At 38.8% G+C, this 12,401-nt stretch overlaps 1 protein-coding gene across 1 annotated transcript in view; it reads right to left on the reverse strand.

Annotated features, from left to right (window-relative positions):
- Positions 1–919: 919 nt before the first annotated feature.
- The window catches only part of LOC114645649 (ZP domain-containing protein-like), a 36,327-nt gene continuing 24,845 nt past the window's right edge, over positions 920–12,401 (reverse strand). The window contains exons 7-9 of the mRNA XM_051923455.1: positions 6,521–6,617; positions 6,239–6,422; positions 920–1,227 (exon numbers count right to left, since the gene is read on the reverse strand). Coding sequence (XP_051779415.1) covers positions 1,088–1,227; positions 6,239–6,422; positions 6,521–6,617 — 421 coding nt within the window. The 3' untranslated portion in view covers positions 920–1,087. The remainder of the gene's footprint in view (positions 1,228–6,238; positions 6,423–6,520; positions 6,618–12,401) is intronic.

Raw genomic sequence — 12,401 nt, forward strand, 5'->3', positions numbered from 1 at the left:
AGGTGACATTGAAGTGTTTAAAACGATGAAGGGAATTAGTACAGTGGATTGAGACTGTTATTTTAAAACTAGACAAAGAGCCTGTTTCGACAATGTAAGATGACACGGGCAAGAGTTTGTATCAGCAGTGTATGAAGAAGAAATGATAAGTAATGAAGAAGTTGTTTTGTAATGATTGTAGTCCGCTGTACTCATTACTGTACAGGCTTGTACTGTTAGTTGATGAATTTTCCAGGCCTATAGTATAATATTGAATGATGAATGTTCCAGTACAATATGAAATAGTAATAAGTATAAGCACCACAAACCTGATATAGGTGTATTGAATGAATGCGTAATTGAATCAGAATGCGTAATTAGGCCTCAAGCTGTAGTGAAAATCGCCTTTCAGGCCTCTACAGCTTTAATTGAAGTCACCTTTCTCTTTGAATTTTTGCGGCCATAAATGCTTCGCCTGCCGCGATGTTGGGGTTGGATGTCGGTCTCGTAAGGTTTTTCGGGCAGCTGCGCAGAAGGCGACTGCACATTCGGCTTCGGACAGACGTGAGTGAGTGAGTGAGTGAGGTGGCAGGCGAATTATGTATTAAGATGAGTTCATCAAGAACATGGGGACACAGTTGGAAACTTAAGGGTAAATTTCACACAAACATTAGGAAGTTTTTCTTTACACAAAGAACGATAGACACTTTGAATAAGTGACCAAGTAGTGTGGTAGACAGTAAGACGCTGGGGACTTTCAAAACTCGACTTGATGTTTTTTTGGAAGAAATAAGTGGATAGGACTGGCGAGCTTTGTTGGGCTGAATGGCCTGTTCTCGTCTCGAGTGTTCAAATGTTCTAATGTTCTAAGTGATGCACTTGCTATCAATATTTTACTCTCTGTGAATGGGCACCTATAGTATTTAAAGCAAAAAAATAATCAAAAGTAATGTAACCATGGCTTTTCAAAGCCACCTCAATTTGAGTCTGATTCTCACCACCATATATCAGGTCAACATTTATTTTTTGGAAACGCGGTTATGGCCTCCCAGTAATTTCTCCTCTTTTCACCCAAATCCACCGAGGTGACAACTCATTCTAAAGATGCTCAGCACTCTGAAGGAGGAAGACGTTCGTATCGGACCACCTTTGACATTTTTATCTTATAAATCACAACACCGGCCATGGCGGCCACAGCTACAATGAAGCCCACCACAATGACAAGGCTGTTTGGATTCAGACTGAGCTCTGTAAAGACATAAAAGGAAAGAAAGAGAAGAATTAATTGCTGAAATGAAATAACTGTTACGGACATATTTAAATAAATAAAGGTGCAGTAGGCTACGGCAATGACAAGTGGTCATGGTGTTCAGATTCCATCTGTATATCAAAACTGTAGAGAAAGATAAAGGAAGAGAAAAGTAATGAAGACATATTTAAATAGATAAATGATATACGTCATTTTTAGGTCAAGTGGGGATGGTTTGGTTAAATACGCAGTTATATTTAAGGTGCCATATATTTGTTATGAAAAGAGATCTGTGATAGAGCCCAGTGTGTATGTACATGTAGGACTAATGTGTTTAAAATTGCTTTCTGAAAGTGTTCAGTATGAAATAGAAAAGGTAAACTGGCTGTTTTCTGAAGTACTAGTGTTCACACGCACAAATGACAGTGTATATTCTTAAACTTGCTTCATTGAGTTCAGAGTCATAATAATAATAATAATAACTTCATTTATACAGCACTTTTCAAGCCACGTGGCACAAAACACTTCCATGGAACATGGAAAACACAAAATAAAACAAGTAAAAACTCCAGCAAAGGAAATAAGTAGAAATAAAAACAAATGACAAAAGCTGGTAAAATGATTAAAAATAATAAAATCTAATCACAAATGGGTGGCACTGTGGCACAGTGGTAGAACTGCTTCCTCACAGTAGGAGGACGAAGGTTTACATTGCAGGTCATCCTGTGTGGAGTTTGCATGTTCTCCCCGTGTCTCCACAGTTTTCCTCTGAATGCTCTGGTATCACCCCACTGCCCAGAGACATGCAGATTAGGTGCGAGCAGATTACTAGGACAGCATTTTTTCACTTAAGAAATATAGTAAAAGTTAGACCTCTTATAACATTGCAAGATACTGAAAAGTTAGTTCATGCTTTTGTTTTCAGTTGACTAGATTACTGTAATGCACTCCTATCAGGATCACCCAAAAAAAGACATCAATCGATTGCCACGAGTGCAGAATGCAGCAGCTAGAATCTTAACTCCGAAAAGAAAATCCGAGCACATCCGCCCAGTTTTGACGTCACTACACTGGTTACCTGTGCCGTTTAGAATTGACTTTAAAATCCTGCTTATGGTTTACAAAGCCTTAAATAATCTCACTCCATCTTATATTTCGGAATGTCTTACACCTTACTTTCAAAATCATAACCTTAGATCTTCAAATGAGTGTCTGCTTAGAATTCCAAGAGCTAAACTTAAAAGAAGTGGTGAGGTGGCCTTCTGCTGTTATGCACTTAAAATCTGGAATAGCTGACCGATAGAAATTCGCCAGGCTAATACGGTGGAGCACTTTAAAAAACTGCTGAATACACATTACTTTAACATGGCTTTCTCATAGCTTCATCTTAGTTTAATCCTGATGCTCTGTGTATTCAATTAATTATCATTTTTATTTATGGTGACTCCACAATCCATACTAAACCCTGCTTTCTCTTCTGTTCTTGTTCCAGTTTTCTGTGGTGGTGATCTGCGCCACCACCACCTGATCAAAACACCATGATGGCCATACATTGATGGATTAAAGGCCAGAAGTCCTCATGACCATCATCATCAAGTTCTTCCATGAGAACCCTAAATACAATGAGGACTGATTGTGAGGTAATTTATGTCAGGTAGAATGCCTAAAGGGGGCTCAGTGGTCTCGTGGCCTGGAACCCCTGCAGATTTTTTTTTTTCTCCCGCCGTCTGGAGTTTTTTTTTTGTTTGTTTTTTTATCCTCCCTGGCCATTGGACCTTACTTTTATTCTATCCTAATTAGTGTTTCCTTATTTTAATTCTTATTATTTTGTCTTTTTTCTCTTCCTTCATCATATAAAGCACTTTGAGCTACATTGTTTGTATGAAAATGTGCTATATAAATAAATGTTGTTGTTGTTGCGGATATGTGTATGTTCACCTTGCGATGGAGTGGCACCCTGTCCAGGGTTTGCTCCTGCCTTGAGCCCTATGCTAGCTGGGAAAGGATCAACTGACAGTAAGCAGTTCCAAAGTCTAAGGGCCATCACAGAAAAAGCTTTGTCACCTTTAGTCTGCAGTTTAGATTTTGGAACAGTAAGTAGGCCTTAGTCTGACAACCGTAACATAATTGGGAGCAAAACGATGCAAAGCCTAAAAAGTAATCCATAAAATCCTCTTTAATAAAATCCCTGTGTGCGTCCATGTGTCCGTGTGTGTGTGTCTTCTGGTGAAGTGCGCCTGCGCGGGGCACTGTTTAATAAAACACATCATTGCTGGGGAGAGTGCTGACTGGGTACTCGCGGCCGTGCGAAATCCGTTGCTGGGAAGACGCCACACATACAATAATCAGCTGCACGCCAGCACAGATTAAAATACTTGCTGGGGAACTCCACAGTACTTGCTGGAGAGACGCCACAGCCACGATTATCAACTGCACGCCAGACATTACATCAGTTGCTTGGGAGAATCTGCCGATTGCTCACTGTTGTGACAGAAAGTTAAACGCATATTACGGACAAGGCGGAAGTACAGGGAAGGGCGGAATGAGTGGCAGAGTCACCAGCCTCTAGCAGATGCTTCAAAGGCCGCCTGACGCGTCACACAAGACAGAGAGGGCGGGACCTATATAATATCGTGCGGCCGATCCAATCGGATTTCGGTAAATGAGGTTACACCTAAAACATAAGGCACAAAAAATCCAATCGGATACTGAGACTCGGAGACCAGCTTCCTCAAAGAGGTGGGATTAGTGTTTGTTGTTGTGCGGGTGTTCACTCTGAGGATGTCAGATTTGCGATTAAGAAGCTTGGCCCGGTAAAGTGTAAAGTGTCAGTCGTTGAAGGGGTTTTCCTAAATATACGAATTTTCATGATATTACAATAGGATGACTTTTAAAAGTAGATTTATTTTTGCGCACATAAAATCCATTGCTGGGGAGACGCCACACATACAATAATCAGCTGCATGCCAGCACAGATTAAAATACTTGCTGGGGAACTGCACAGTACTTGCTGGAGAGATGCCACAGCAAGCTAAAATAAAGAGAGACAGGATAGGAGATCTTCAAACAGACACAACACATCAATCAGCAGCCACAGAGGAGAGGATAAATGTAATATTAATTATACTTACTGTATTGTCATATACATTTCTATTTTATTTTTATTTTACTTTAGGCTTCTTGCAAAAATATTTTTGACAAAAAAACATTAAGACAAGAAACAGAATGAGGTCACGGTCCCTTGCCATTTAATACAGATGTGCCTACTAATGTTTATGCACTACTGTTCAAGCGCCCGTTATTGTAACGGGCTTAATGTCTAGTTTTAAGATAATTCAGTATTTAATTGTAAGCCAGTGAAGTGATGCTAAAATTGGAGAAATATGAAGATGAGATTGGCACCTAGTGAGAAGTCCAGCTACAGCATACTGCACTGCTTTTGGAGTCGAGCAAGAGAAGAACAGCTCAACGTAGAAAACACAACATTACAATAATCAAGATGAGATGTGGTAAAAGCATGAATAATCCTTTCAGTGTTTTCAAATTATAATGAAACCCTGACCTTGGCAATATTTTTTAACTTGTAAAAACAGTACTGTACCATGTAAGGTTCAAAATTAAAATTAGAGACAAAGGGCACCACTACGCTCCTGGACATTGATTTAACTTTAGCTTCTAAACACCCAAAGGACTATTTCACATGAACTGCTTTATACAGTGGGCCAATTATTAAGATTGTCAGAGTCCAGTTGTAGAAAATTAGCACAAAGAAACCCTGAAGAGGACAGCAGAACATTGCAGAGCCAATGCATACTCTCAAAGAAGGTCAATCTACAATCAACCATTGTGATGACATGTGTCATGGCATTAGTGCTAAGGCACAGACATCAAGTACTGGAACAGATGACCAGTGGATTGGTAATAAGAGAGAGAGACTTAAGAAGATCACATGTAATTAGCAGATTTATTTGTGCAAAAAGACAACATAAATAAATGAATAAATCTTAAAAGAGGCATAAAACACTGGTGAGGCCTTATCTGGAGTCCTGGGTGCCGTTTTGGTCTCCAGGCTACAAAAAAGACATAGCAGCCCTAGAAAAAGTTCAGAGAAGGCGACTAGGCTGATTCAGGGCTACAGGGGATGAGTTATGAGGAAAGATTAAAAGAGCTGAGCCTTTACAGTTTAAGCAAAAGAAGATGAAGAGGAAACCTGACTGAAGTGTTTAAAAGTATGACGGGAATTAGTCCAGTGGATCACAACGGTGACTTTAAAATGAGTTCATTAAGAACACGGGGACACAGTTAGAAGCTTGTTAAGGGTAAATTTCGCCCAAACATTAGGAAGTTTGTCTTTACATAGAGAACCACAGACACATGGAATAAGTGACCAAATAGTGTGGTAGACAGAAGGACTTTAGGGTCCGTCAAAACTCAACCTGATATTATTTTGGAGGAGTTAAATGGATAGGACTGGTAAGCTTTGTTGGGCTGAATGGCCTGTTCTCGTCTCAATTGTTCTAATGTTTTAATGTTTCTGTTCAAAGAAAGAGCTGCAAGGTCTAACAGGGCCATGACAAGGTTTAAGAAACACCTCCAAAAAATTAAACATCAGTCTTCAATGTCTCTCTCCTCTAACCTTTCATAGAGATTTTCTTTCTGTCACCAACACCACTGTAGACGCCCCTTTGTTTTCACCTCAGCAGCCTAAGTCTCCTACTGCAGATACCTCTTATTTCTAAATGCTCTTCTCCTGTCCACGTGCTTCCATTTTAATTCCTCCAGGTGGCACCAAAACCCATGTCACTTGTGACTTTAGTGCTCAGGTTTGTTTTTTTGTTGTGTTTTGTGTGTGTTAACCGAGTTGCATGGCTTTAATTTGCACTTTGTGTTGATGTGATATGTTTTTCATTTTTAGCTAGTAATTAATTGATCATTTGCACGTGTTATCATAATTGCTTGCACTGTTTGGGTGGGAATTGGACTAGCAAGGATCAGGAAATTCAGACTCACCATTGTTGTACTGATTTTTTCTTCCAAGGTAGAGTGGTCCCTGAGAGATGAAGTGCTCCTGACTTTCTGAAGCTAATGATCTCCTGTACCTGGACGCAGTAGATGTGCTGTTAACACAGCCCTGAGAGCATCGGGATCCAGGACTTCCAGCAGTACACAGAATGACTGTACAGGTCATGTACACCTTAAAATGGAAGAACAATCCTATATATAATCAATTTGCAATGAGTATAAGTGGTCACGTTTCAACTGGATACTCAGTTGTGTCTGCTCATCACTAACCTGGCTGTAATCCCCGATAAAAGTGAAGGCCGCCATTCCAAATCTGAACTCTGTCTGGTTGCTGGGGAAGATGATTGTTGTGTCATCCTGAACACACCTGGAAGGTCAGAATTCAACATGAGAATCAGTTGCCCCATATTTGAAAAAGAAGCGAAAAAGTTTAGTATTTCAGATCTAACAGTATAGGACATAACCATAAATGAAGAAGAATACTCTTGTAACAATGTTGCTGGGATAATTACACCTATTAATGAATGAAATGGAGAGGAACTTGCTCAATTTTTTTTTTTTAATATTCAACTGTGAAAAATATTGAAATCTGATGCATCACATATTTGTTGTATATGAACTGAGTGATTTTCTGTTTACAAAAGCCAGTTGATTCTACAATGGCATCTTTATCGCAACATGAATCCAGTCAGTTTTGTCAACTAAATTATGAAAATCAATAATGACTACAAATTGCCTTTTGATCTCAGGCCTGCTCACCATGACCATAAGGAAACAATGTGTATTAGAGACGCATCATATTGATACAATCCTAAACAGATGGCATGACATGGCTCAGAGTTGACTGCAAAATTCCTGACCGGTTAACCAATTCATTCTAAAAAATACACCAAGTACCCTCCGATTATTTAAAACATGTAACCCAACCAGGGATCTTGTGATTTCTGCAAGATGGTCTCTGAAATGTAGACTCCAATCCAGCACACGGCTCCAAGAGGATGGTTCCAGGAAGTCTACATTGGCTTTTAAGCTAGTAACTAAAATGAGCCAAAAAAAAAATCATTGTGAGCCCTGAAAATTCGCTCCTTGTGTAGCCCGCGAATGGTGATACCCTCCAAAAGGGCTAACGCTTCCATTGTCTGTGTGATAGACGGCCAAGGACTTTGCCCGGCCAGGACGACCTTTTGAGGAGAAGACTGGGGGGGTGGACATATCACCAGCAGTGCCTCCCCCGGGACACGAGAGGGCAGCCCCGCTAGTTTACATTGGGGCCACGGGACTGGAGCTTAACAGCTCAACCCTGCCTGGACCCATGGCCACCACCAGGGGGCACATGGACAGTTCCGGAGCTGAGGTCTACAGTACTTCCGCCACATCCAGATGTGCTGCCAGAAGAGGAACCAGATTCCAATGCAGTACTTCCGCCACACCTGGAAGTGCTGCTGGAACTTGATTGAGGAGCACCTGGAGCACTTCCGGGTGTGATATAAAAGAGGCTGCCTCACTCCAGCAAGCGAGCTGGAGTCGGGAGGAAGGAGACAGAGTTTGTAAGGAGGGGAGTAGAAGAGAAACTGAAGGGAGAGAAATGAAAAGACTGAGTTGGGCTGACACAACATAGAGCATTGTGTCGTGTAAAGGGAAGAGAAGGCAATAAACGTGTGTGCGTTGGACATTTGGTGTCATGTCTGCTGTGTACGGGGGGCCGCATTTCCACACCTGTTATGTCATACAGTGCACAGCACACACTCTTTATACACAAAATAGATGGGGTACACCCTAAGGCCATTAAGATTAAGCACATGCATTAGGCGTAGTACCAGCATTGAAAACAGTCCTGTTGAGAGGACATGTCAATTTCCTTTGATATAATTAGTTCAATCATTAGTTCAAGAAAATTGGAATGTGAGTAACGCGTCATTAAAATGCACAATGAAACAAGATTTTCTGTTCACTACATTATCCTGCCGCCTGTAGTCACTAAAATGGCTACACTTATGGATGGTCAAAATTTGCCTTAACATTGAGCCAGTTTTTATGCCAAGTTCTTGTTTTATAAATCCATATTTTTCTTTAAGAAATGTCTTACGAACATTTACACGTGTAAGCAAATTTTACACATGAGGCCCTAGAAGTGGTAGAGGGGTTTAAAGGAACAGGAAAACTCAAATAATGTTCCTTGAATTTTCCAATACTTTAAACACCATTCTGCTTCACCAACTGGAGAAAATAGCTCAAGGCTTTGAATATTGATGCCTCCACAATCTCCACGATCATGGACTACCTGACCAATAGACAGCAAATTGTGAGGTTGAGAGAGTGTGTGTCCAAAATGGTGGTGTGTAATGGTGGACCACCACAGTGGAACTGTCCTGTCCCCTTTCCTGCTCACCCCTCAACACAACAGACTTCCAGTACAATACCAGCACTTGCCATCTACAGAAACTTTCAGAAGACTCCTCTACCATAGGCTGCATTAATAATGGAGATGAATCAGAGGACAGGACGTTTGTGGAGGTCTTTGTCTTGTGGTGCAGGGAGAACAACTTACAACTCAACATCAACAAGGTGGACTTTAGGTGTGCCAAGGAGCCTCTGAGACCGGTCACCATTCAGTGGGAGGACATGGAACTGGTGTAGAACTACAAGTACCTGGGGCTTCACATAAACAACAAACTGGACCGGTCAGACAACACAGTGGTGCTGGACAAGAACGGCCAGAGCAGAATGGACTTGCTAAGAGGACTGAGGTCTTTTGATGCTGGAAATGTTTTGCCTGTCCACAGTAGCCAGTGTGGTGTTCCACACTATGTGATCTCCTGAGGAATCAACCCGAGCACAAAAGAAACACAATGCCTGAACAAGCGTATCAGGAAAGCCTGCTCCATTACAGGGCAAACTCTCAACACACTGGAAGATGTTGTGGAAAAAGAGGATGGAAGCAAAATTGGATTCCATTATGAAAAATCTTGGAGCACTTTTAGCCACAGGCTCATTTTACCCCAGTGTGCTAAGAAGATGCCTCTGGGGATCTTTTCTGTTCACTGCTATCAGGCAATTAATTTCTTCCTCCTGATTTGCTTGCTAAGTTCATTGTGAAATATCTGTAAATTATAATTTTTTTATTGATTGATTGGCTGTATTATCTATTCTGTCAGTCTATATCTTTGTTTTTTTAAGCTTCTGTTGCTGTATACATCTGAATTTCCCCAATGGATTAATAAAGTTTACATAATCTAATCTAAATCAAACAAAGGGGCCAAAGCCAGAAAAAGCAAGCCATATAACTGAAACAAAAAAACTGATAGAGAGATTTGTAGTTGAAGATTCAGAGCTGGATTTCACCAACTGAACTTACAATGTTTTTAAATTTATTTGTTTAAATTTGAACCTCAAAGATAAGATGATTAGAATACCATAATGTACTCTTGAAGGAATACAGGACTTCTGACCTATGATTTAAGGGTAAGAGGCAGGTAATTAAATCAAGAAGATGATCCCAGGTGAAGGGACTTCCAGATTATGGACTACTATCATTTTCTCGAGGATTTTAGAATTTTAAAACAATCTAGACGAGAACAGGACATACAGCCCAACAAAGCTCACCAGTCCAATCCCGTTAACTCATTCAAAATAACATCAAGTCGAAGTTAGAAATCCCCTAAAGTCCCTTTGTCTACCACACTACTTGGTCACTTATTCCATGTTTCTGTGGTTCTTTGTGTAAAGAAAAACTTCCTAATGTTTGTGCAAAATTTACCCTGAACAAGTTTCCAATTGTGTCCTCGTGTTCTTGATGAACTCATTTTAAGATAACAGTCTCGATCCGCTGTACTAATTCCCTTCATAATTTTAAACACTTCAGTCAGTCATTTTTTCTTAAACTGTAAAGGCTCAGCTCTTTTAATCTTTCCTCATATCTCATCCCCTGTAGCCCTGAATCAGCCTAGTTGCTCTTCTCTGGACCTTTTCTAGTGCTGCTATGTCCTTTTTGTAGCCTGGAGACCAAAACTGCACCCAGTACTCCAGATGAGGCCTCACCAGTGCATTATAAAGCTTGAGTAGAACCTCCTGTGACTTGTGTGTAAATGACGTAGAAAAAAATATAATTTTTAGGTGGAGTATTCTTGTAAATAGCAGATGTGCAATGATATTACACATTGCATTAACATTTAAAATATATGGTGTAATAACCACAAAATGGCATGTACGTTCATAAAAGGTTCCGAAAATGGAGAGAGTATGATGTGATTGTCATAACATTACCCGTAAACAAGTTGTTGAAAAGGCAAAATAGTATTAATGTGTTGTTTCCCTTTAAATAAGTTGTCATCCACCGTTAATTTTTTAGTCATTGTGATTGGCCTGTGCAGAGTTGGAACTTGGCCAATCAGAGTGATTTACTTTGAATTTTATAGATTTGTTTTAGTGGCTTCTTAACAGTAGAGTAGGAGCTTCATTTGTTAAATGTGAAAGTTTGCGTAATTATTTATAAAGTACACTGTAAAAAATAAATCTCGCATGTGTAAAAAATAATAACACAAAATAGCTAACTATACGCAAAATAATCATTACTTGGGTTTTACCCATTTTATTGATTATTTAATTCTAATTCAATAAAAAAAAATTAAGAATAATGTTAACTTAATATTTTTCTTAAAATGTAAGCCTTTTTTATAACTTATTCTAAGTAAAAAAACTATACTGTGAACTGAACACATTTAAGTTAAATTTAATGTAAAGTCTTTACAAAAATGCATTCAGCTGTAACTTTTTTCCATAATAAGAGCTATTTTACTACGAATGTGTAAGTATAACTGCGGTGGGTTGGCACCCTGCCCAGGATTGGTTCCTTGCCCTGTGTTGGCTGGGATTGGCTCCAGCAGACCCCCGTGACCCTGTGTTCGGATTCAGCGGGTTGGGAAATGGATGGATGTGTAAGTATAAACCATATTAATTCCGTAATAAATAACTAGTATTTCATTTCGTTAGTTACAGACGTAAGCAGTTGTTGTTTTCACGAAACCTTTCCCTTCATGTGGGAAACATGGAGAGCAAGGTAGCGTCTTTTTAACAACTTACCTCGTTGGTTTGCTTTAAAAAGCAAGCACATTTCTCAGATAGTTACGTATGTTCATATATATTTTTTATCGTTTAAAACTACTATTTTACACAGAAAAAAAAAAATTACATTTTGAGGTAAGTTTGAGAACGATATGACGTTTGTTCTAAGCTACGGCTTGATAAACAACATAAAAAGACATTTGCCTAACCGTCACAGTATTATTTGACCTCTTATTTAATTCATGTTCTGCCTAGGTAATGTATTTTCTAGTTAATTTTTAACACTGTGATTTGTTTAGCGATGCAAAAAAAAAAAAATCACATACTGAACAGTAGTGGAAAAGGCGGCCATTCATTTAACCAGATATGCTGGCGTAAATGCAGTATGTGTCTGAAGAGCGGCATCTTCCACAGGATTTCACTCTTTCACACTCTCCGTTTCCTTCCCGTTTACCTCTCATTCTTGGGACATTACTTGATTGAGAGATACTTTTTGTGTAAGTTAAAAAAAAAAAAAAAAAGATAATTTGCATTGACATTTGAATGTCAGTAATTCAGTAAAAATTATCCTCAGACATTCGATTTAATTTTCGAATGTCTACCTTTGAAAATATAACTCTGTTGTTGTGACTATCTGGGTATGTTCAAATAAATAAAGATATATGGAATTTTAGCATTTATTTGTTATACAGTCACTATTCTTCAGCATTGCAGTATTACTCATTTTTTTTGAGTAATTCAAATGAAAATCGGAGTAAAATAAAAATATTTTTGCCACTACTTATATTTAAACTAATTTATTTTAGGTAAATTTGAGTAAATTAATAAATTAAGTTTACTCAATAGTACAGTATATTAAATCTACTCAAAAATATTGCTTGTAATTTGTTGCCAAATTTTTTTTTTTTTTTTTTTTTTTCTTTAAAGTATATTTTTATGTGTTTAAGTTCGTAATTTTGATATATATAAAATTTCAGTACAGTTTCTAAAATATACACGTTTTGAGGTGGCTAAAGCATAGCTGAACGGACGCTATTTGGAGTTTCACACATATTGTTTATTACAGAATTACAGTTTTCTCATGTATAAT

This window comes from Erpetoichthys calabaricus, chromosome 2 (genome assembly GCF_900747795.2).
Source record: "Erpetoichthys calabaricus chromosome 2, fErpCal1.3, whole genome shotgun sequence".
In the NCBI taxonomy this organism is placed as follows: Eukaryota; Metazoa; Chordata; class Cladistia; order Polypteriformes; family Polypteridae; genus Erpetoichthys; species Erpetoichthys calabaricus.